Source organism: Sus scrofa, chromosome 11, assembly GCF_054392235.1.
Source record: "Sus scrofa isolate SSC_HxYL_T2T_F1_AM1 chromosome 11, Sscrofa_HxYL_maternal_Yorkshire_Landrace_v2.0, whole genome shotgun sequence".
NCBI lineage: Eukaryota > Metazoa > Chordata > Mammalia > Artiodactyla > Suidae > Sus > Sus scrofa.
The window spans coordinates 17,006,840-17,027,216 of NC_139393.1; the positions used below are offsets into that span (position 1 = coordinate 17,006,840).

Sequence of the window (20,377 nt, forward strand, 5' to 3'; positions counted from 1 at the left end):
AAAAAAAAAAAAAAAAAATGAAGATAGAAAATTATAAAGCTTGAAGAAAAATGCTTTTTTTTTTTTTTTGTCTTTTGTTGTTGTTGTTGTTGCTATTTCTTGGGCCGCTCCCTCGGCATATGGAGGTTCCCAGGCCAGGGGTTGAATCGGAGCTGTAGCCACCGGCCTACGCCAGAGCCACAGCAACGCAGGATCCGAGCCTTGTCTGCAACCTACACCACAGCTCACGGCAACGCCGGATCGTTAACCCACTGAGCAAGGGCAGGGACCGAACCCACAACCTCATGGTTCCCAGTCGGATTCGTTAACCACTGCGCCACGAACGGGAACTCCCCGAAAAATCCTTTCTTATTCAGTTGCTTTATTCTATTCTCTAGTCTGAATGAATCTCTCACTTCAATTAGAGATACTATTTGCACTGATTACATTCTGCTTAGTATTATGTATCTTTATTTCCTCTATTAGGCAATAGAAATCAGAAATCATGTCTTAGTTATAATTTTCAGAGCCTACAGTTCCTGTGTCTACATTCAATAACTGGTTGAAAGAAAAAAATATTTAAAATGTTTTAATAGCCAGAAATAATGCAGTGTTAGTTGCTTATGGAAACCATCAAATCATGTAATTTTCTTACATTAATCTCATGTCCCTGATGATTGCCTTGAAAACAGTCAGGTTTAAAGCTACCATAGAATGATGACTATGGGTTCGGGTTGAAGATGGCAACATAGGAAGAGCTCAAGCTCTATCCTTCTAAGGAATCTACAGCTGCATTTAGAACAGTTTCCTCTGGAAAACAAAACAAAACAAAAAACTAAAAGCTGGCAGAGCAGCCCCTTTCATATCAAGCAAACCAGAGGGAAATGGCATTGAAGCAGGTAGAAGAGGCTGAGACGCAATGTTACCATAAACCCCAAGCACAGCCTGGTGACCCATAATCAGGGTGGAATGAATAACCTGGAGTTTCTCCCTGAGGGAAGGGTTCGTACCCCACACGGGACACCCCAGTTTTTAAAACCAGCTCCTGAGAAAATGATGGCTGCAGTACAAGCATTTAAACCTCTCTGTTGCATTTATACACATTTTATTAGTTGTTGGTATATTACATGAAAACTTGATTCTGGAGTAAATCTGGGCATGATAGTAGATTTTAGGACGGACACATGAAGTTAGTTAGGCTAGGCTGGTGTTACAAAGACATCATGGGTCAATGGATCCAACACACACAGCTCAAACACAAGTTTATTTCTTGCTCTTAAGGATGGATGTTCTTGGTCGGCAGGCAGTTTCCTCCACACGTTCAGAGTCCCAATGTCTTCCATTTTATGGCTTCCCAGGTTATACAGCATATACACTGTATATTAATGGCATTTACTAATTTCTGCCTCCAGTAGCTTAGGGTGTAGGTTCAATGAGGGCATAGAATTGCCAGATTCAGCAAGTAAAAATATCGGATGCCCAGCTAAATTTGAATTTCAGATGAATGACACATAACTTTTAGTATAAGTGTGTTCCACATAATATTAGGTACATAATTATACTTAAAAATTATGCATTATCTTGCAACTGACAAGGGCTTAAACTGTAAAATATACAAACAACTTATACAACTCAACAGCAAAAAAGCCAACAACCCAATAGAAAAACGGGCAAAAGACCTGAATAGACATTTCTCCAAAGAAGATATACAGATGGCCAACAAGCACATGAACAAATGCTCAACATAAATGATTATTAGATGCAAATCAAAACTACCATGAGATACCACCTCACACCAGTCAGAATGGCCATCATTAATAAGTCCACAAATAACAAATGCTGGAGAGGGTGTGGAGAAAAGGGAACCCTCCTGCACTGTTGGTGGGAATGTAAACTGGTACAGCCACTATGGAGACCAGTATGGAGGTACCTTCGAAATCTATACATAGAACTACCATATGATCCAGCAATCCCACTCTTGGGCATATATCCATACAAAACTTTCCTCGAAAAAGACGCATGTACTCATATGTTCATTGTAGCGCTATTCACAATGGCCAAGACATGGAAACAACCTAAATGTCCATTGATAGATGATTAGATTGAGAAGATGTGGTATATATACACAATGGAATACCATTCAGCCATCAAAAAGAACAAAATAATGCCATTTGCAGCAACATGGATGGAACTAGAGACTCTCATTCTGAGTGAAGTAAATCAGAAAGAGAAAGACAAATACCATATGATATCACTTACACCTGGAATCTACTATGTGGCACAAATGAACCTTTCCATAGAAAAGGAACTCATGGACTTGGAGAATAGACTTGTGGTTGCCAGTGGGGAGGGGGAGGGAGCGGGATGGATTGGGAACTTGGGGTTAAGAGATGCAGACTGTTGCCTTTGGAATGGATAAGCAATGAGATCCTGCTGTATAGCACTGGGAACTGTATCTAGTCACTTATAATGAAGCATGATAATGTGAGAAAAAAGAATCTATACATGTATGTGTAACTGGATCACCTTGCTGTACAGTAGAAAATTGACAGAACACTGTAAACCAGTTATAATTAAAAAAACATTATAAAAAATTATGCATTATCTAAAATTCCAATTTTGGATCCTGTATTTTTATCTGGCAACTCTCTGAGGGTAGGAAGTAGGTCTATCTCATTTAACACTGAACCTTTAGAATCTAAAATAGTACCTGGTGACTTTGAGACAAATCTCTCAATAATATTTAATGAATAATTGTTATTCTGCCTGTCAGGGAGAACCTATATAACAAAGACTACGTATTATTATTAATTAGAATAACACTGCTCTTAGTAAGAATATGTTTAAGATTCAGCCAAGAGTAGTTATTATTAATAATACTGTTATGAATAAGAATACTTACTAAGTATCAGCAAAGAAAACTTACCAAGTGATAAAACTTTAAAATGTGTATTTTGAACTGTCTTAGTAAAACTTCAGTAACCAGATAAAATCTGTCTTCGCCTAGATATCGGCCTTCCCCACAGCTCCGCCTCTCCCTTCTTTCAGGTCCCTACGCAAATGTCAATTTCTCAGTGGTGTTTTCCCTGTTCGCTTTAGCTGAAGCTACAACCCTTCCCCATCTGTAACACGGATACCTTTCTTGCTCTATTTTTCCTCCTTTGCGATTACAGTGAACATACCATGTGCTCATCTTGTTTACGGCCTATTCTCTCGCACTGGAATGTCAGCTTCATAAGGACAGGCCTTGTCCTGTTTTATTCACTGCAGAATTCTTGGCTCCTGCACATACTAGAAATTCAATAAATATCTGTTGAACAAATGACCAAATTAACACCACTGGTTCTTATTAGAATTTATAGTTACCAGTGGTTTTTCACTCTGCACGATGCAAGATGGATTTACTCTCACAGTACCATAATTGTGCCTGCATCTGTTCAGTTTACCAAATCCTTATCAATTCATGGAGTCCATCACCTCCGTCTTTGAAAACCTCCACCTTACCTTGCTGCCTCTATTTTCGTATCCACCGTGATTCCTATTTGCTGCCAAATTGCCTAATTGGTCTTCTTGCCTACTGTCTTCCCATTCTGATCCATCTAAGCAATTTTTTGTTTTGTTTTGTTTTGCTTTTGCTTTTTAGGGCCACACCCGCAGCATATGGAGATTGCCAGGCTAGGGATCGAATCTGAACTATAACTGCCGGCCTACGGCACAGCCACGCAGGATCCAAGCCACGTCTTTGACCTACACCACAGCTCATGGCAACGCTGGATCCTTAACCCACTGAGCAAGGCCAGGGATTGAAGCTGCATCCTCATGGATGCTAGTCAGGTTCGTTAACCACTGAGCCATGACAGGAACTCCTTATCTTTCTAAAATGAAAATGTGATTATATTTCTCCCTTACCCTCAAACTCTTACTATCTCCCAAAAATAAAATTCAAAATTTCTTACTTGGACACATGAAATCCTTTATAAAGTGGTCCAGTCTCAACTCCAGCCGCTTTTCCACACAGAATCCAACCCCATGGATTTCTGTCTGCTCAGATAATCACTTTGTGAGATTAGCTGTTCTGTCCTCAGTAGGCCGTCTTCAAATGATGCTTATTTTAAGAGCTATAAGCACTAAATGGGATTTTACTGATTCTAAGATGTACGTACATTTCTTTTTCTTTTAACATCTCTAAAATCGGAATTCAACTTTTTATCTTTTTATCTTTTTCTTTTTTTTTTTTTTTTTTTTTTTTTTTTAGGGCCGCACCTGTGGCATATGGAGGTTCCCAGGCTAGGTATCAAATCAGAGCTGTAGCTGCTGGCCCATGCCAGATCCGAGCCACGTCTGCGACCTACACCACAGCTCACAGCAACACTGGATCCTTAACCCACTTAAAACTGAGAGGACAGAGATGGGAACCTGCATCCTCATGGCTACTAGTCAGATTTGTTTCCACTGAGACATGACTGTAACTCCTAACACCTTCTATTTGGATCAAGAAAGCACCAGTATCATAACTTGTAGAATGAAAGCCAGTGGTTTAGAAGAAAATACCAAAGACAATAGTGCAGTAGTCTTTTATTTATTCATTTTTTGGGTTTTTATTTTTTCTATTATAGTTGATTTACATTTTTTTAAATTTTTATTTTTTAGGTTTTTATTTTTTCTATTACAGTTGATTCACATTGAGTATTCTTGTAACATTAGTGTTCTATCACTAATGTTCCTGATGGATAGAATTCAATACAATATGGAAAAATTCTAAGTGATAAGATAACAATATGTCATAGTTTAATTAGCTACACTTTTTTTCAGGAGTCCAAAAATAATGGCCTTTCTTAGAACCTGTGGTATCTCAGAATTGATAAAATATGGTATGTTACCCTGCATTTTCAAAACAATCCTTTAAGACAGGTTTTGTTGTATCATGCCTGGGATCTGCTGACTTATCATAATAGCGTATTCTCATCTATTTATCTGTCTTCTTTCTTTCCATTAGACTAAATGCTTCAAGACTTACCATAGTGCCTGTCACATAGTAGGTAGGCTCTTAATAATAATTTAAATCATTAGTGCCATGTTCATGATCCTTTCATAATCTGTTCCACTGTGATTCTTTTTTTTTTTTTTTTTTTCTTTTTGTCTTTTTAGGGCCACACTCATGGCATATTGAGGTTCGCAGGCTAGGGGTCGAATCGGAGCTACAGCCGCCGGCCTACACCACAGCCACAGCAACGCAGGATCCGAGCCACATCTGCAACCTACACCACAGCTCATGGCAACGCTAGATCCCCAACCCACTGAGCAAGGTCAGGGATTGAACCCGCAACCATGCTTCCTAGTCGGATTTGTTTCCACTGCGCCACAACAGGAACTCCCCCACTGTGATTCTAATTCTTAATTTGTATCTGTTCATTTTCAGTGCTTATCTTGAATCATCTAAGACCTCAACTATTACTGTGAGATACTATGTGTTGGGTTGCTCTAATTTCTTTTTAATCATAGTCAGTAGTAGCATTTTTCTGAGGGTTGATATATAATTGGTGTTATATAATATTGTAAATTAGGATGACCAAAATTAAATTTCCTTATATATGTATTATCCAAATACTTCTCTTATGTTTTCAGTCTCTCAACATCATTGGCTATTGCCATCTCAAAGAAGAAAGCAGAAAGCTGGGGAAATGAATGGTTAAGACAGTCAAAAGAAACTTTGTTAGTTACACATGAGGAACACTAAGTTCATCTGATTATTCTGTTCAGATGGCACATCCAGATACCATAAGCCAAGTCATTGGCACATAATTATTTTTAAACAGTGTTACCCTGCTTAATTGGTTTAAAATAATTTAAAAGGGCTCTGGTTGGCTCCTACAAATGAATATAATTCATCAGTCCTTAATTCTCTTAGAATAGCTCCATTTCAAAAATTTAGGCTATTGTTTAAGCCAGAGTAACCATTCTTTCATAGGATTTTTTATAATGTATTCATTCCTTTTTAAATCAGAGCCACAGCATTGGGCAATAATTCCTTTAAAAACAGCAGCAAAGAGCATGTTTTCTCCCACATACCTCTTCTGACCAGTATCTTCCCAGAAAAAATTTCCCTAGACTGCAACAGTACAGGGCTTAGCACACACTTCTCCAACTAGTTTTTCCTCCAGCATTGCAAGAGCTCAGTTTCTTCAGTTGAGTCTGATGAAACAGTTGGCTTGCATTTGGGGGCCATGTTTTAGAAACATAAGCCTGCATGTAACCAGAAATCTTTCTGGAATCACATTCTAGAATTAGAGAGACTGAGTGAAGAAGAGATTCGTGTTTCCCATCTTGTGCTTCCTGCAAGGCCTCAGCTCACGGAGGGGAACAGTGGGAGTCTCTGGCATTATTTAGCTTTCTCTTTTTTCTTTTTGTCAGACATAGTGGAATTCAAGCTATCCATGTAAGCATATGACTGGTGTCACATTTATAGTTTTTTCCCCCCTCTAGTTTGCAGATTTATTTTGGGAGTTCTTGAAAGAAATGTAGTAATTCTAGGGTAGGTAAATTTTTAAAATTATGTCTTGAGTACTACTGGATGCTAGACAAATTTTTCTCATACTCTGAGCATATAGGTTTTTTTTTTTTTTTTTTCCCCTCTTTTGCTTTTTAGGGGCACAGGTGCAGCATATGATAGTTCCCAGGCTAGAGGTCGACAGGGAGCTACAGCTGCTGGCCTACGCCAGTCACAGCAAAGCTGGATCTGAGCCACATCTGTGATCTACACCACAGCTCACAGCAATGCCAGATCCTCAACCCACTGAGTGAGGCCAGAGATTGAACCTGTATCTTCATGGATACTAGTCGGGTTTGTTTCTACTGAGGCCCAATGGGAACTACTGAGCATATTGTTCTTAATCAGCATTATTTAAGATTCTCCTGCACTTAAAAAAAAAAAAAAAATGAGATGTCTAGGGCCCATCTCAGTTCTACTGTGTCACTTTCCTCTGGGTTTGGGGATTATTATTTTTAAGCTCTATTGGTAAAGCTGATGGTCACCTCCTGGCCCAAAACCACTGCTTTAAGCCATCAACTAATAGCTTAATTGTCAACCAGAGTCACTAAGAATAAACTTGGCCTATTTCACAATTTTTGTCTAGGGACCACTTGTCAATGCTTCCTGGTTTCTGATTGCCTCTTGGATTTGCTGCATATATATGTCCTGATTTCTTTCCTGTTCTGTCTTGGGGGCTTTGCCTTTGAGCCTTTCTGAGCTCTGAATTGCAAACTTGGCCTTTGATCTCAGGTGCCATCCTAAGCATAGGATCGGGTTATATGCGCCACGTTGGTTCCTTGGACTTGGTTCTCCTCATCTTTGCATCTAATCCTGGCTGTACCATACACCTCCATTTTTGACTTTAGGGCCACAATCTGCCAGTTCCACGGAGTCAGGGAAGAATGACCATGATGGCTCCATTGGAAATGATTTCAAATCTCTGCAATAGGTAAGGTCATTATTAATGCATGCTCATCTACTTCATTCGTCTAGTTTGATTCCCTTCCAACACTGCTTTGTACTCAGCACTGTAACTAAAAACTCTAATTTATATGGAATAAAGGCCCTCTACCATCTAGACCTGACTTTTCTGGATCTTATTCTATTCTTCATGTACCTGGTGCTCCAGCCTAGCTGAACTTGATTGTTCCCCAGGAAGCCATTAGCCATGCTGTGCTAACTTCCTTTCTTTACTACATTTTCAATGTCTAGAAGGATTTTTAAATAGCAGCTTCTTTTCCTTTACCCACAAATCCAAATCCTACCAGTCTTTTAAAGCAGTGTTTCTCAAACCTGTAACATAAAAGAAATTCTTACAATTCTAGAGAATATATTTTCTGACAGGCAAGGGTCTAGAGACCACAGTTTGAAAAGCACTGATAGATGAAGCTAGAGAAACCTGAAGACCAATTCTATGAAAATCTCTTTCAGTTGCAAATTATCACTTTTTTTTTTTTTTTTTTGGCAGTGCCCCTGGCACGCACAGGTTCCCAGGCCAGGGATCAAACCCTGTGCTGCAGCTATAACCAGAGCTATAGCAGTGACTCTGGGTCCTTAACCCATTGAGCCATGAGGGAATGCTGCAAACTATCACTTTTAAGAGTATTTTTCTTTATAAATAATAAAACAATTTGTACGTTGTCATTAAAGTGAAAACTAAAATTTTAGGTATCAAAGAACTCTAATTGTTATCTCCAGGTCTAGGATCCCAGTTTGAGAAACACTTCTGTAAGGCACCACTTAAACACACTGACCCTGGAAAATGTTCTTTCATTACTCCAGGGAAATAAAATTTCCTCTTTTCTGAATTATTTAGTATCTAATCACTTTCTGCCCTGGAGTAGCTAATAACATGTAGGCAATATTTTTTTTCTAGAAAAACCATAAGCTCTTTGAAGGCAGGAACAATACTTTAATCATTTTTTAACTCCACCAGTCCTTAGCAAATATTGGATATAAGGTCTGTATTCCATCTTATTTCATAGTCCAAATCTCTTAAAAAGGTTTCACTCTTCTGTGGTACACATGCACAGAACAAACCCTACTATATTACGGAAATAGCTCTACTATAAATTTTAAAAAGTTCAGAAGTTGTCTTAAATATTAGGGAAAGTCCAAGTTATAAAATTCAAAAATTTTAAAAGTGCCACAAAATATGTCTGCTCTGTGTTCATAGTAACAGGAACAATTTTTTTGAATGACTAGTAGGTAAATAATTAAAAATTTCAGGATAAACAAAAAAAATCAAAATGCAAGGTTAGTAGGAGAGGCCTTCTTAATTTCTACATGGTATTATAAAGATCATATGTCCCTAATTCAACTTTTATTGAATGTCCTCAAGTTTTCAACAAGTATATTTGAGGAAACTTCCTCGGACACTTTGGCGAGGATTCATTAAGTCATCAGGAATGCTAACAGGGGCTGGTTTTTACAGAGAAAAGTCTTCTCTCATGTAGTATTTAGATGAGTCTGAGATAGCACATAGTGAAAGCAAAGAGCACTGGAGGAATCCACTCTGTGTGTCACCTAGGCAAGCTGAAGTCAGTTCATTTAAAAATAAGTAATGGATTATGGTTTACTAAGGTGTCTTTTAGATGGCCCTAAGTAAAAATGGCTTGAGAGAGGTTATTTCTTTGGGCAGGACGGTTTATTTTTCCCCGAGTATAAAAAGGGCAATAAACTCTGTATCGATATTTGAGTCTTCCTACCGCCTGCCCTTTTTAGGGCTGAGTTAAGAAAAAACGGGTTGTTCCCTTTTTGGTGGGTCCTTCTACAAGAGGGCTCCTGGCCAGGTCCGGCCCCCACCCTCGATAACTGCCCAAGGCCAAGCGACACTGGGGGCGAAGCTGGCCCCACGTCCCCACTCCCCAGTGGGAGCGGTGTGACTTGCGAAGGAGATTAGTCCCTGGTCATAAACAACCTCTCACTTCCCCTCCCCCGCCCCGGGCCCGCCCGCGCTGGGGCCGGCCCTCCGAGGCCCATGGAACCTCCTCCGACGACCGCGGGCCTGCTCCCGACTCCTAACCAGGCGTTTGATTGCTTTACTCATCCCCTCCTCATTCGCGCACCCGGGAAGGGGCTCGCTACAGCGACCTCCAGATGGGCGCTCAGACCAGTCTCCATCTCCCTTTCCCCGACCCCTATCACCTCCAACAGCCAAGGAGAGGCCGCCAGCCCTGATGCGCAGACGCACAGCGGCAGCCGCCTAGAGCGCGCTGACGCGGCCCCCGCCCTGATCCCGCGGTCCTTCCGCGGTCCATCCCCGCCCCTTCCCGGAGCCCGCCTCCGCGTCACCGGCCCTCCTGCTCGCCTCTCGCGCTCGCTCTCGCGCGCACCCGACGCCCCGCCTCCGCGCGTGCTCTGTAACTGTTCCCGGAGCCGGCCTCCAAGCTTCCCCCGCCCCTGGGCTGTTTGAATATGCTAATAAGAAGCTAGGGACCAGCCAATAGAACAGTGGGGCGGTGCATCACGTGGCTCGAGGACGTGTCAGAAGGCGGAGCTTCTGCAGCCCCTGCCCGAGTTAAAACCGGAGTGTGAGAGAGAAAAGCGCTTCAGTAGCGAGAGGGGCTGAGAAAGTGGTGACACCGCCGGGGTGCGGAGGGAGTCCCTGAAACTTCTCCCAACAGCCCCAGGGCCAATCTCCCCTCAGCCCACTCCCCTCGTCGCCAGCTCCCAGGTCCCCACTCCCTGCACCGGGGGTGGGGTAGGGAGCCAGGCCCGTCTCCCGCTGGGACACACACAGGGGCCGGGAGCGGGGACGGGACCCCCGAGGCGGGGGGGACGCACCGACAGACAGACGGCCGGGCGCCCGCCCCTGCGGGCAGGCAGGCAGGAGGAGGCGGAGGCGGGGGTACGAAGGGGAGGACTGGGTCTGGGGAGTTTCCTCTCAACTATCGGGGGAGAAACTCCCCGCAGCCGGAGGAAAGACCCAGACGGTGTTTTCCTCCCGGGGGCCGCGCTCCCCCGCCCCGCGTAGCGGCGGTCGCCGCCGCCGCCACCGGCGCCTCCACCTCTATCATCTCTTTCTCCACCACCTCGGGCCCCGGTGTCCCCGGCCAGCACTATGCCCATCTTACTGTTCCTGATAGACACGTCTGCCTCTATGAACCAGCGCAGCCATCTGGGCACCACCTACCTGGACACGGCCAAAGGCGCGGTAGAGACCTTCATGAAGGTACCGACTGACCGAGCCCGGGCGGCGACCCCGGCCCGGCGGCCCGCGGGCGGCAGGGGTGGGGGGAGGGCGGCCGGGGGCGGCGAGGCGGAGGTGTCGGGGACCTGACTGCGGGAGCTGCCGGGCTCGGGGACCCCCTCCCCCACCGCGCGGGCGGGCGGGCAGGCGCTGCGAGCCGGGCTCGGCCCGGGCCCGGGCTCCGGCCCCGGGCGGTGTGTGGGGGCCGATCTGTGTGTGTAGGGCGGCGTGGAGGGGTGGCCGCGGCGTGTGCGGTACTGTGGGGGGCGGCGGGGCCGCTGGCTCCCCTTCTCCGCCTGGTAACCTCGCCTCTGTGCTTCTCTCTCGCCCGCCCTGTTCCACCTCCCGTCCCCCACCCGCTCTCCCGCAGCTCCGTGCCCGGGACCCTGCCAGCAGAGGAGACAGGTATATGCTGGTCACTTTCGAAGAGCCGCCCTATGCTATCAAGGTAACAGCCCTCGCCCTCCCCCTTCCCTTCCCTGTTCCTTCCTCTCTCGCCCTCCCCGCCCCCCCATTCACCCTTCATTATGCTCCCCTCCCCCACCCGCTGTGCTCCAGGCGCTGAGGTCCTTTCCCCTGCGGGCTCCCACCCCCTCCCCCGCTCCGGAGCGTCCTGGCGCGGCGCGGAGTCGCCGGGCCACCGCCGTCCCCTCCCCAGCCCGACCCAGCGGCGGCGGCGGCGGCGGCGGCGGCGGCGCTGCGATCAACATGGCCGACATTTCCCCTCCGCGGCGTGAGCGGCAGCAATGAACTGTGGGGGATATTTATTCAAGTTAGCCCGAGTGACAGCCGGGCCCGGCAGCGCCGAGCCCGGGTTTGCATTAAAGGGGAATCGGCCCGAGGCTCGGGCGGGCCGGCGGGGCGGGGGGCGGGGGGCTGCGGGACCGGGTGTCCGGATTCTCCCCGAGAGGGCCTCGGGCGGGTGGGACAGCTCTAGGGGAACTTCAGAAGTCCCGCTCACTTTTGCTTTCCACCAGTACCTTCGCTTCCCCGAGTATTGGGTATTAGGTTGGGGAGTACATTTCCTGGGGAAGTTACAAACTATGAAGACTGGTAGCGAGGGAAAGCTGTAGAGCCAGCAGGTTTATTCTTGGCCACCTTTGGAAGAGACTTTCCTCGGCACTGATACGGTATTGACACGTTACCCAAAACCATACAGTACAGTGGAGCAGCTACTTGGTGAACGGCAGATTGTAACGGCCGTCCATGTATACAGGGCTTAAAAGATGGGAAAAAAAAATTCTTACATTTTTCTTTTCAGGCCGGATGGAAAGAAAACCATGCAACGTTTATGAATGAACTGAAAAACCTTCAGGCTGAAGGACTTACGACTCTTGGCCAATCCCTAAGGACAGCTTTTGATTTATTAAATTTAAATAGATTAGTAACTGGCATAGACAACTATGGGCAGGTAGGTTGTATATTAAGGTGGAAAAACAGTTGATTTTTAAAAGATTTTTTTTGGTTGGAAAAGCAATCCAGTCCAAAAAGTATAAAACATGAAATACAACTCTAAAACATTTCAGATTAAAATACAATATGTACATTATACAAAAGTGAAACTGATTACACCTTATGGTTTTATAGCCCTCACTTTTTTTTCCTTTTCTTAAAATGTGTTGTATTCAGGGTTTGAGCCTGAATTCTTTGCTATAAAGTTAGACATGAATTTAGTGTTAATCCCTCGAAGTTCGCTCAGGAAACAACAGGGAAAACATCCTGCCTCACCACACTCAGTGACTCTGATAGTCTACCCACAGGCGCTTGTGCAATGACTTACAGACACTAGTTGATGAGTGGTCTTAAAATGTTAGAGGAAATTATTCTATTTGTTGTATCAGAGTTTAATTTAACCATACTGTATAATGAGGTTCTGAAAAGTAAAACAGTTTTCATTGGGATGCAATAACTGGCTGAGACCATTAGGATTTCTCGGTTTTTGAAGTATATACAATAAGCCACTCTGCAGGAAGAATTCTGAAGCCATTCTTGAATGAAAGGGCAGGTCCAGAGTTGGGGGTTTTTTTTGGTTGTGTGTTTTTTTGTTTTTTGTTTTTAATTTGAAACCCCTGAAAAAGTGACTGTTTGAACTTATGAACGAACCCATCTTTCCTCCCTTAACTCCCCCGGTTCCTCTATTGCACTTGCTGTTAGCTGAGGATGAGACAAGAGCTTTAAATCACATGCTGGTTCACTGTGGGATAATGCAAGTTGGTCCATTTTAACACTTTTTGAGATTGCTGCCCTGTAAAATAAAAGATAGTGACGAATGTGTAATGTTACACATAACAAAGGAATATTAAATCCAAGGAGCTCAGTTTTTATGTTGTAGGGCAAAGCACTCTTACCACAAGGATACTTTGAAATAGACATTTTGCTTTTCCTCAAGTTTCATGAGCCACAGTTTTCAGGAGTTTTATAAATTTCAGGAAAATTCTTCCCACAATACAGCTTTTTGGTTTCTTTATATAGAAAGAAGCAGAATTGTTCCCTTGTTTTAGAAATGTTTATGCTTCACTTCTTAGGGTAACTTCAGCTCCTGAACATCTTTGGAGATGGTTGAATGTAGTCCTATAGCATTGGAAATATACACTGCAACTTGGAGTCACTTTGTTTCTGTTTTTATGGAATTGCACTTCTATTGTTTAATTAGTAAATGTGTATTTTCTTATCACATTAATCTTTTTATGTTTCTTCTTTCTGTGCTGCTTTGTTTTGCAACTCTTAACTTAGGCCATGAACTTTTCAGTTTGTTTCTTTAAAATAATGGATTTCTTTTCATATTCTTTTGTTATCTGTAGTGTCCTGTCTTACTGCTTAAGGCTTTGATCTAAACTTTTAAGTTCAAAGACAGATATGAAACGACATTTTTCAGTTGTCCTTATTTCCTTACTATTGGATATTCTTAATATTTGATTGTCAGGTTGTCATTGTGTAGCAGAACTATTTTTTGTTTTTCTGAATCACATTGATAAATGGGAAAGGCCTTTAAACTTTACCTCCTATTGAAAATATTTCTTAGGTGCTTCCTTAGAAAAACCCATTAAAAATGTTTCTTAGGTGCTTCCTTAGATTGTCTGGTTCCTTAGAGAAGCTGAAGACATTTGTGACTTATTATTTTATTTTTTGTCTTTTTAGGGCTGCCCCATGGTATGTGGAAGTTCCCAGGCTAGAAGTCGAATCTGTGCTCAAGCCGCTGGCCTATACCACAGACACAGCAACGTCAGCTTTGAGATGTGTCTGTGGCCTACACCACACTCATGGCAACGCCGGATCCTTAACCCACTGAGCAAGGTCAGGGACCAAACCTGCATCCTCACGGATCCTAGTCAGATTTGTTTCTGCTAAGCCACGACAGGAACTCCGACGTTTGTAATTTAATCCTCTATTTTCCTTTTCCCCGTTGCCATCTTCCACTAGAGAACACTTAAGTTCTTGTCTATAAAGCTCACAAAATGTTTGAGGTTGAAGGTGATCCTGCTGTGCTCTTACCACTTTTACCAAGAGAGGACCTGGAGATTAGGATGTTTTATATGTTAGGATTTATTAATTCAGCAAGGAGGAGAATGCCTCTCAGTTACTTTGATGAATAAGCAAGGATGCGAGGAGTAATGTTAATGCTTATGACCTGAATTGGCACATAAAAGTGACACTAGCATTAGAGTAACTTAGGAAGCCACAATTTTCCAAATGAAAGTGACAATGATTGATTAAGATGTTTATTTAGAAAACATATTTCCAGAAGATATTTTTCATCATAACTTTGTCTTGCTAATTTAAATGTATGTTTTCTATTGAAAAAAAGAATAACTTACCAAAAACTTGAGATGTCTCAAATATTTAATACTGAATGTAGTTCATGTATTTTCTTTGTAAGGATATCTGCCTGTTTCTGTGGAATACCTTTATTCTGTAACCCCAATATTTCTACATAAATACTTCCCCTTTCATGCGCTATATTAGGATCTGCAGAGCCCACAGTACTAAATATAAAGTATATCATCTCAGTAGTTGAAGGAAATGAGAAAAGGTGAGCCAGATGAAAGTCAGAGCATATTGAAGATTTTTGAATAATTTTTTGTAAACAATTAAATGTGGGTTTATATATATGCATTTAAATATATAGATGACTCTACATGTGTTCCTCCCGCCCATAAACGTGCACATACGTGATTTCCTTAATCCTAAGAGTACTTTTAATATCTATATTGCATATGCTTAATTAGCATACCTATAAATAAAACATCTTTGAGATATTAGCCAGGATACTAACAGAACTTGCAGGTCATTGCTAAGGTTAAAGTAGCCGAGAAAAAAATGATTCTTGGTGATTGTTTTCCATAAACACTTTTGATATATCACCAACAAATTCCTTGCATATGGAAGTCCTTATAAATATTTAATTTTGATAATTAGTACCATTTGCTGATATTTCTATAAATAGGGAACAATGTATAGTCAGTCTTTTCCTTAGCAGTAGTAACACCTTATTAAGTTATCATTGCACCTAAATTTGATAGATTTTTTTTTTCCACATGTGTTCACTGGAATTTCAGGTAATCCTGATCTTTTGAGCCACTGAAAATTTGGACCTGCCTTAATATCTGAAGTTTAGACCTATAAAGTTTTAGAGGTCCGATTAAAGTTTCATATGTAAATCAGTTTACTTTTCATACTTTTCTAAATCATTCTGTTTTCTGTCAGTGTTTTCAACATTGTTTATTATCCTTTTAAAAGTCAGGTTCCAGTTAGTTAAGCTGCTCTCTATTAGTCTGGCCTACAGTTCATCATTTTTGATTCCACACTCCTACTACTTAATATACTAGTACTCATTTGATTGTCCCAGGACTTAGTGCCTGACCCATTACTTTATGTGTTTGGTAAAGACAGTTATCCATGAAAGGAGCTAAAGTATGTGTTTTTTGAGGGTTTTCTATTTTAACTGTTTACCTCATTGAAAAATGGTGGCTTTCAGACAAAAATTGGATGGATATTTAAGAAGAAAAATTTTAGCCAATTTTATCCTTCAGCAGAAAGAGCTATATGTGTAATTCAGGTAGATTTTTCGAATATTTTTCCCCCTTTACCCAAGCAGTCTCCATTTAGTGTCAGGTAGTACATACATAATACAAAGCTGCTTTTCAAATGTCGTAGGTGAAGTAATGAAAACTTGGTTCTCATTTGGGCTTTTTGGTTTCCCTGAGGCTGTCAACAAATGTATAGATAATAGTTTGGTGTATATTGACCTACAGATACTTTTTAAAAGAAAATAAATTATTATACTTGAACATTCTGTGCTGAATATGAAGTGGAAACGATGGTGAATGGTACTTTGTAAATTTTTTCTTTTCTAATTTTTAAATTGTAAAAACAACATCAAATTTACCATCCTAAGCATTTTTAAATGTACAGTTCAGTAGTGTTACGTATGTTCACATTATTGTGCAACCAATCTCTGGAACATTTTTGTCTTTGAAAACTGAACCTCTATACCTATTAAACAATAACTCCTCATTTTCCCCTCCCCCCAGTCCCTAGCAGTCAAAGAATAGCACCTTTCTACTTTCTGTTTCTATAAATTTGACTATTCTAGAGCTACCTCCTAAATAGAATCATACAGTATTTGTCTTATTTCATTTAGCATAATGTCCTCAAGGTCCATTCATGTTGTAGCATGTGTCAGCATTTCATTTCTTTATATGGCTGAATAATATTTCATTGTATATATAGCACTTCTTTCTTTTTAAATTTTGCATATGCCACATTTTGCTTGGGGATGGATGCTTGGGTTGCTTCCATCTCTTGGCTGTTGGGAATAATGCTGCTATGAACATGGTGTGTAAGTGTCTCTCTGAGATCCTGCTTTCAATTCTTTGGGGTATATACTCTGAAGTAGAATTGCTAAATCATGTGGTAATTCTATTTAAAACGTTTTAAGGAACTACCATGTTGTTCTCCATAAAGGTTATACTGTTTTTATATTCCCACTGTTAGTGCACAAGAATTTGGGTTTCTCTACATCCTCGATAACTCTATTTTCCTTTTCTCTAATACTAGCTATCCTTATCAATTTGAGATGATACCTCATTGGTTTGTTGAATTTACCTAATTATTTACATTGAACACGTCTCTTCACATGCTGAGTGGACGTTTGTATATTGGCTTGGAAAAATGTGTATTCAGGTCCTTTGCTTATTTTTTTAATTTTTTTTTTTCTCTTGAGCTGGTAGTTCTTTAAATATTCTGGATATTAATCCCTCATCAGATATGTGGTTTATAAGTATTTTCTCTCATTCTGTGGGTTGCCTTTTTACTCTTGATTGTCCTTTATACAGAAGTTTTAATTTTTGATGTAGTCCCGTTGTTCTATTTTTTCCTTTTGTTGCCTTTGCTTTAGGTGTCATGTTTAAGAAAACATCGCCAAATCCAATGTATTGACACTTGTCCCCATATTTTAAGAGTTTTAGTTTTGTATCTTTAATCCATTTTGAGTTAATTTTGGAATATGGTGTGGAGTAAGGGTTCAGCTTTGTGTTTTTGCCTGTGGACGTCCCAGTATTCCCAACACTGTAGAAGAGACTGTCCTTTCCCCTTTGAAAGGTCTTGGCAAGTCCCTGAACTTGAGGCCTCCTAAAATTATTGATGAATAAGGGACTTTGTAGTCAAATTTGATTAAATTTTTTTTCTCCTATCTTTAATTGTGTAAAAGAAGAGTAATGGCCAGGAATGTGAAAACTGGATACCAGTCCTGATTTTGACCTTGAATTACTATGTAACGTTGGGCAGTCACTTTACCATCTTGTGCCTCTCTTTCTTCATTTTCCAAATTGCCAGTAATGAAGCATTATTTCCTTATTGTAGAATCAATGAGAGGTTGAAATGCGATGGTATATTAAAATGTACTTTAAAAATTATGAAGTGCTCAGTAGACACAAAGCATACTTTCCCCCCCTCAATAGATTTACCTCTAGTTTTCTGTTTTTCAGCTTTGAATTTGAAATTACAGTAATAAAAATCTAGTGATATTTGAAGCTGATTTTTATTATGTGCTTTGAAATCCATTAGCATATTGAGTGTGTGTGTGTGTGTGTGTTTATAATGTGTGTGTATATATATCTGTTCGGGAGGCTTTGTATTGCTTCTTAGGGAAACAGCATGACAAGTAAATATAACTGGAAAATTGTCTTAATGGCAGTTGATAAGCATGGAATAAAGTACAAGGATGGTATTTTGTTTTAAAAATGTTAAAACTAGATGAATGTAGTTCAGATAAGTCAGGAAGCCATTCTTTTATAGGAATAGTTAGAAAAGGAACCCTTAGAAGACAAAAACACATGCTTTAGGATTCTTTAAAATAGAGAGCCTCCCCTGAGTGCATTTAAGATGAGATTTACGCAAGTTTGATTCGCAAGGAACTTTTAAGGACCACATCTATAGGGTAAATTAAGAAATAAGTGATTTATTTCTTACTGAGCATTAATTTTAAAGGTGGTAATTTAAATGAAAGATTTCAAGACCTAGTTTTTATTCTTTGAAAACACTTGCTATAATTTATCTTCATAATTTTACACTCTAAAGCTTTTCTAAAGGACCAAAAGACTGCCTCGTGACTTAAATAGAGAATGAAAAAGATATCCCAATGATGTCATTGCATTTTTAATTAGAAATTATTGAAATTATTGAAAAGTCATATTTTTACAGAAGGTGAAAATAATATGTTCCCACTCCTTCAAAGAGAATTTTATTTTCCCTTCATGCAAAAGAGTGTCAATGATATTGTATTAAACTATGTACAACTGAAAATTAAAAGACCAGGAACAAATACTTAAATGACAGAATTTTTACTTAATTATTTTGAATTAAGGTCACTTATAGTCAGAATTAGCTAAAAGTATTATTTAACCACGTTCATGTTATGGATTTCTCCAAAGAAATTGTGCAAGATAACATGAAATTTTCTTAAAATATTTAAAATTTTTAGTCATCATAATCCTTCACTCAAATTTATACTCATAAATAAAAATGTCTTGATAGGTTTCTTTTCTTGAGTTGATGTACCAGCTCAATATACCAGCCCTGTCTTCTTTCATTTTAAAAGAGTAATTTCCTTAAATAAACTTAATTTTTATGGGAGTTCCTGTCATGGAAATTAATCTGAATAGTATCCACGAGGACATGGGTTCAATCCCTGGCCCCCTTTAGTGGGTGGGGGAGTCCGGCGTTGCCGTGAGCTGGGGTGTAAGGTCTCAGACACGCCTCAGATCCCCTGTTGCTGTGGCTGTGGTGTAGGGTGGCAGCTGGAGCTCCAATTCCATCCCTAGCCTGGGAATGTCCATGTGCCACAGGTGTGGCCCTAAAAAAAGGCAAAAAAAAAACCACCCTAAAAACCCAAATTTATTTAGCCTTACTAATCTGTTTCATTAAAGCATGATCACAGACGGTGTTTGGTTTTGTTTTAGTCTTTATTCCTTGATCCCTCTTCTTCCCCCCTAGTCTTTTTTGTTGAGCTAGTCCTTAAATACACGTATTTTAAGTGTGAAGCTGAGTGAATTTTTATATTCACTCTTGGAGGAAAAATATTGAACTTTTTGCATCTACTGACAGAACTCTTCTTTAGATTTTCTCTAAGTATTATGGTGATTGTTTCGTGGGCATTAGAATCAATAGCGACGTTAGGTATTTATTCCATCTTACTCATTTTATAAATGTACAGAGTAAGCCCAGAGATGTAAAAATGCTTAAATTCTTCACATTATGAAATATTTCATGAGTGCAATTGGTTATGGGACAGCTATACTGATTTTAGTAGTAATTTGTGCTTTATTTAAGAGCAAGTTTTCTTAAAAGATATAAACAGTGCATCCAAGTCCCTTTGGTGGAGGACGGGGCGGGAGAGGTGTATCTGTAGTTCTCTAAAAAGTCTTTCAGTTCCTCTGGGAAAAGCATTTCATTTTGTCATTGTGTTGCATTTAGCTTTTCTGTAGCGCTCTGTTAAAATACTGTTAAATTCAGTTGAATTTCCTTACCACTCCATTGTCCCTCTCCACTCCCTGAAAAAAATAAGAATGTGAACGTTGGGGGATAGGTGACAGGATATTATACTATTGTTATTTTAAGGCTTAGATGCTAATATTTTTATTTTATAGGACTTTTTGATTTTGTATTTTACAGTTTACTAAGTTTCTGATGTAGGGATCATAGGTCTGTTATAAGTCAGTTATAGACTAGCTGACAAAAAACAACCTGCTCAGTTAACTTTTGGTCGACTTTTCCAGTGTAGTATGCCAAACAGGATTACTGCTGAAAATGTCTAAGTTTTTACCTGGACAATTTCATAATTAGTTAGCTGTCATGTTTCCTTTGACATAAGATAATTTTGAAAATCTCTAATAACTTTTAAGATTCAGAAAAGTCTGGCTCTGTGAATTCCCACTCCACCCATGGGTTTCTGGTAATTCATGTGATCTCTTAGCCTCAGTTTCCCCACTAGGAAAATAGTATGAAAGAATCTGTCTTGCAGGATTGTGGTGAAGATTAAATGATATACAACATAATTTATTATTATAATACATCTATTACCATTTTTGTGTGTTTCCTTTTTTTGAATTTTAAAAATTGGAATCGTGGCCAGAGTATTTTATTCAGCTTTTTTTAGTAACGAGAAGTGTGGTGATAGT

The 20,377-nt window shown here is 40.5% G+C and overlaps 1 protein-coding gene and 1 long non-coding RNA gene across 5 annotated transcripts in view; both read left to right on the forward strand.

The window, feature by feature from the left end:
• Nucleotides 1–7,427, forward strand: part of LOC102165198 (uncharacterized) — a 101,467-nt gene extending 94,040 nt beyond the window's left edge. The window contains 1 exon segment of the long non-coding RNA NR_201386.1: nt 7,375–7,427. This is a non-coding gene — a long non-coding RNA (uncharacterized LOC102165198).
• A 2,629-nt stretch (nt 7,428–10,056) lies between these two features.
• INTS6 (integrator complex subunit 6) overlaps nt 10,057–20,377 on the forward strand; it is a 90,217-nt gene continuing 79,896 nt past the window's right edge. For 2 of the 4 annotated variants that reach the window (XM_084981601.1, XM_084981602.1), the window contains exons 1-4: nt 10,057–10,100; nt 10,597–10,682; nt 11,071–11,148; nt 11,962–12,111. In XM_084981601.1, the coding sequence (XP_084837727.1) occupies nt 10,611–10,682; nt 11,071–11,148; nt 11,962–12,111 (300 nt within the window). In that variant the 5' untranslated portion in view covers nt 10,057–10,100; nt 10,597–10,610. Of the gene's footprint in view, nt 10,683–11,070; nt 11,149–11,961; nt 12,112–20,377 lie in introns of all 4 variants that reach the window. The other 2 variants (XM_021065287.2, XM_021065288.2) reach the window with 1 other exon arrangement.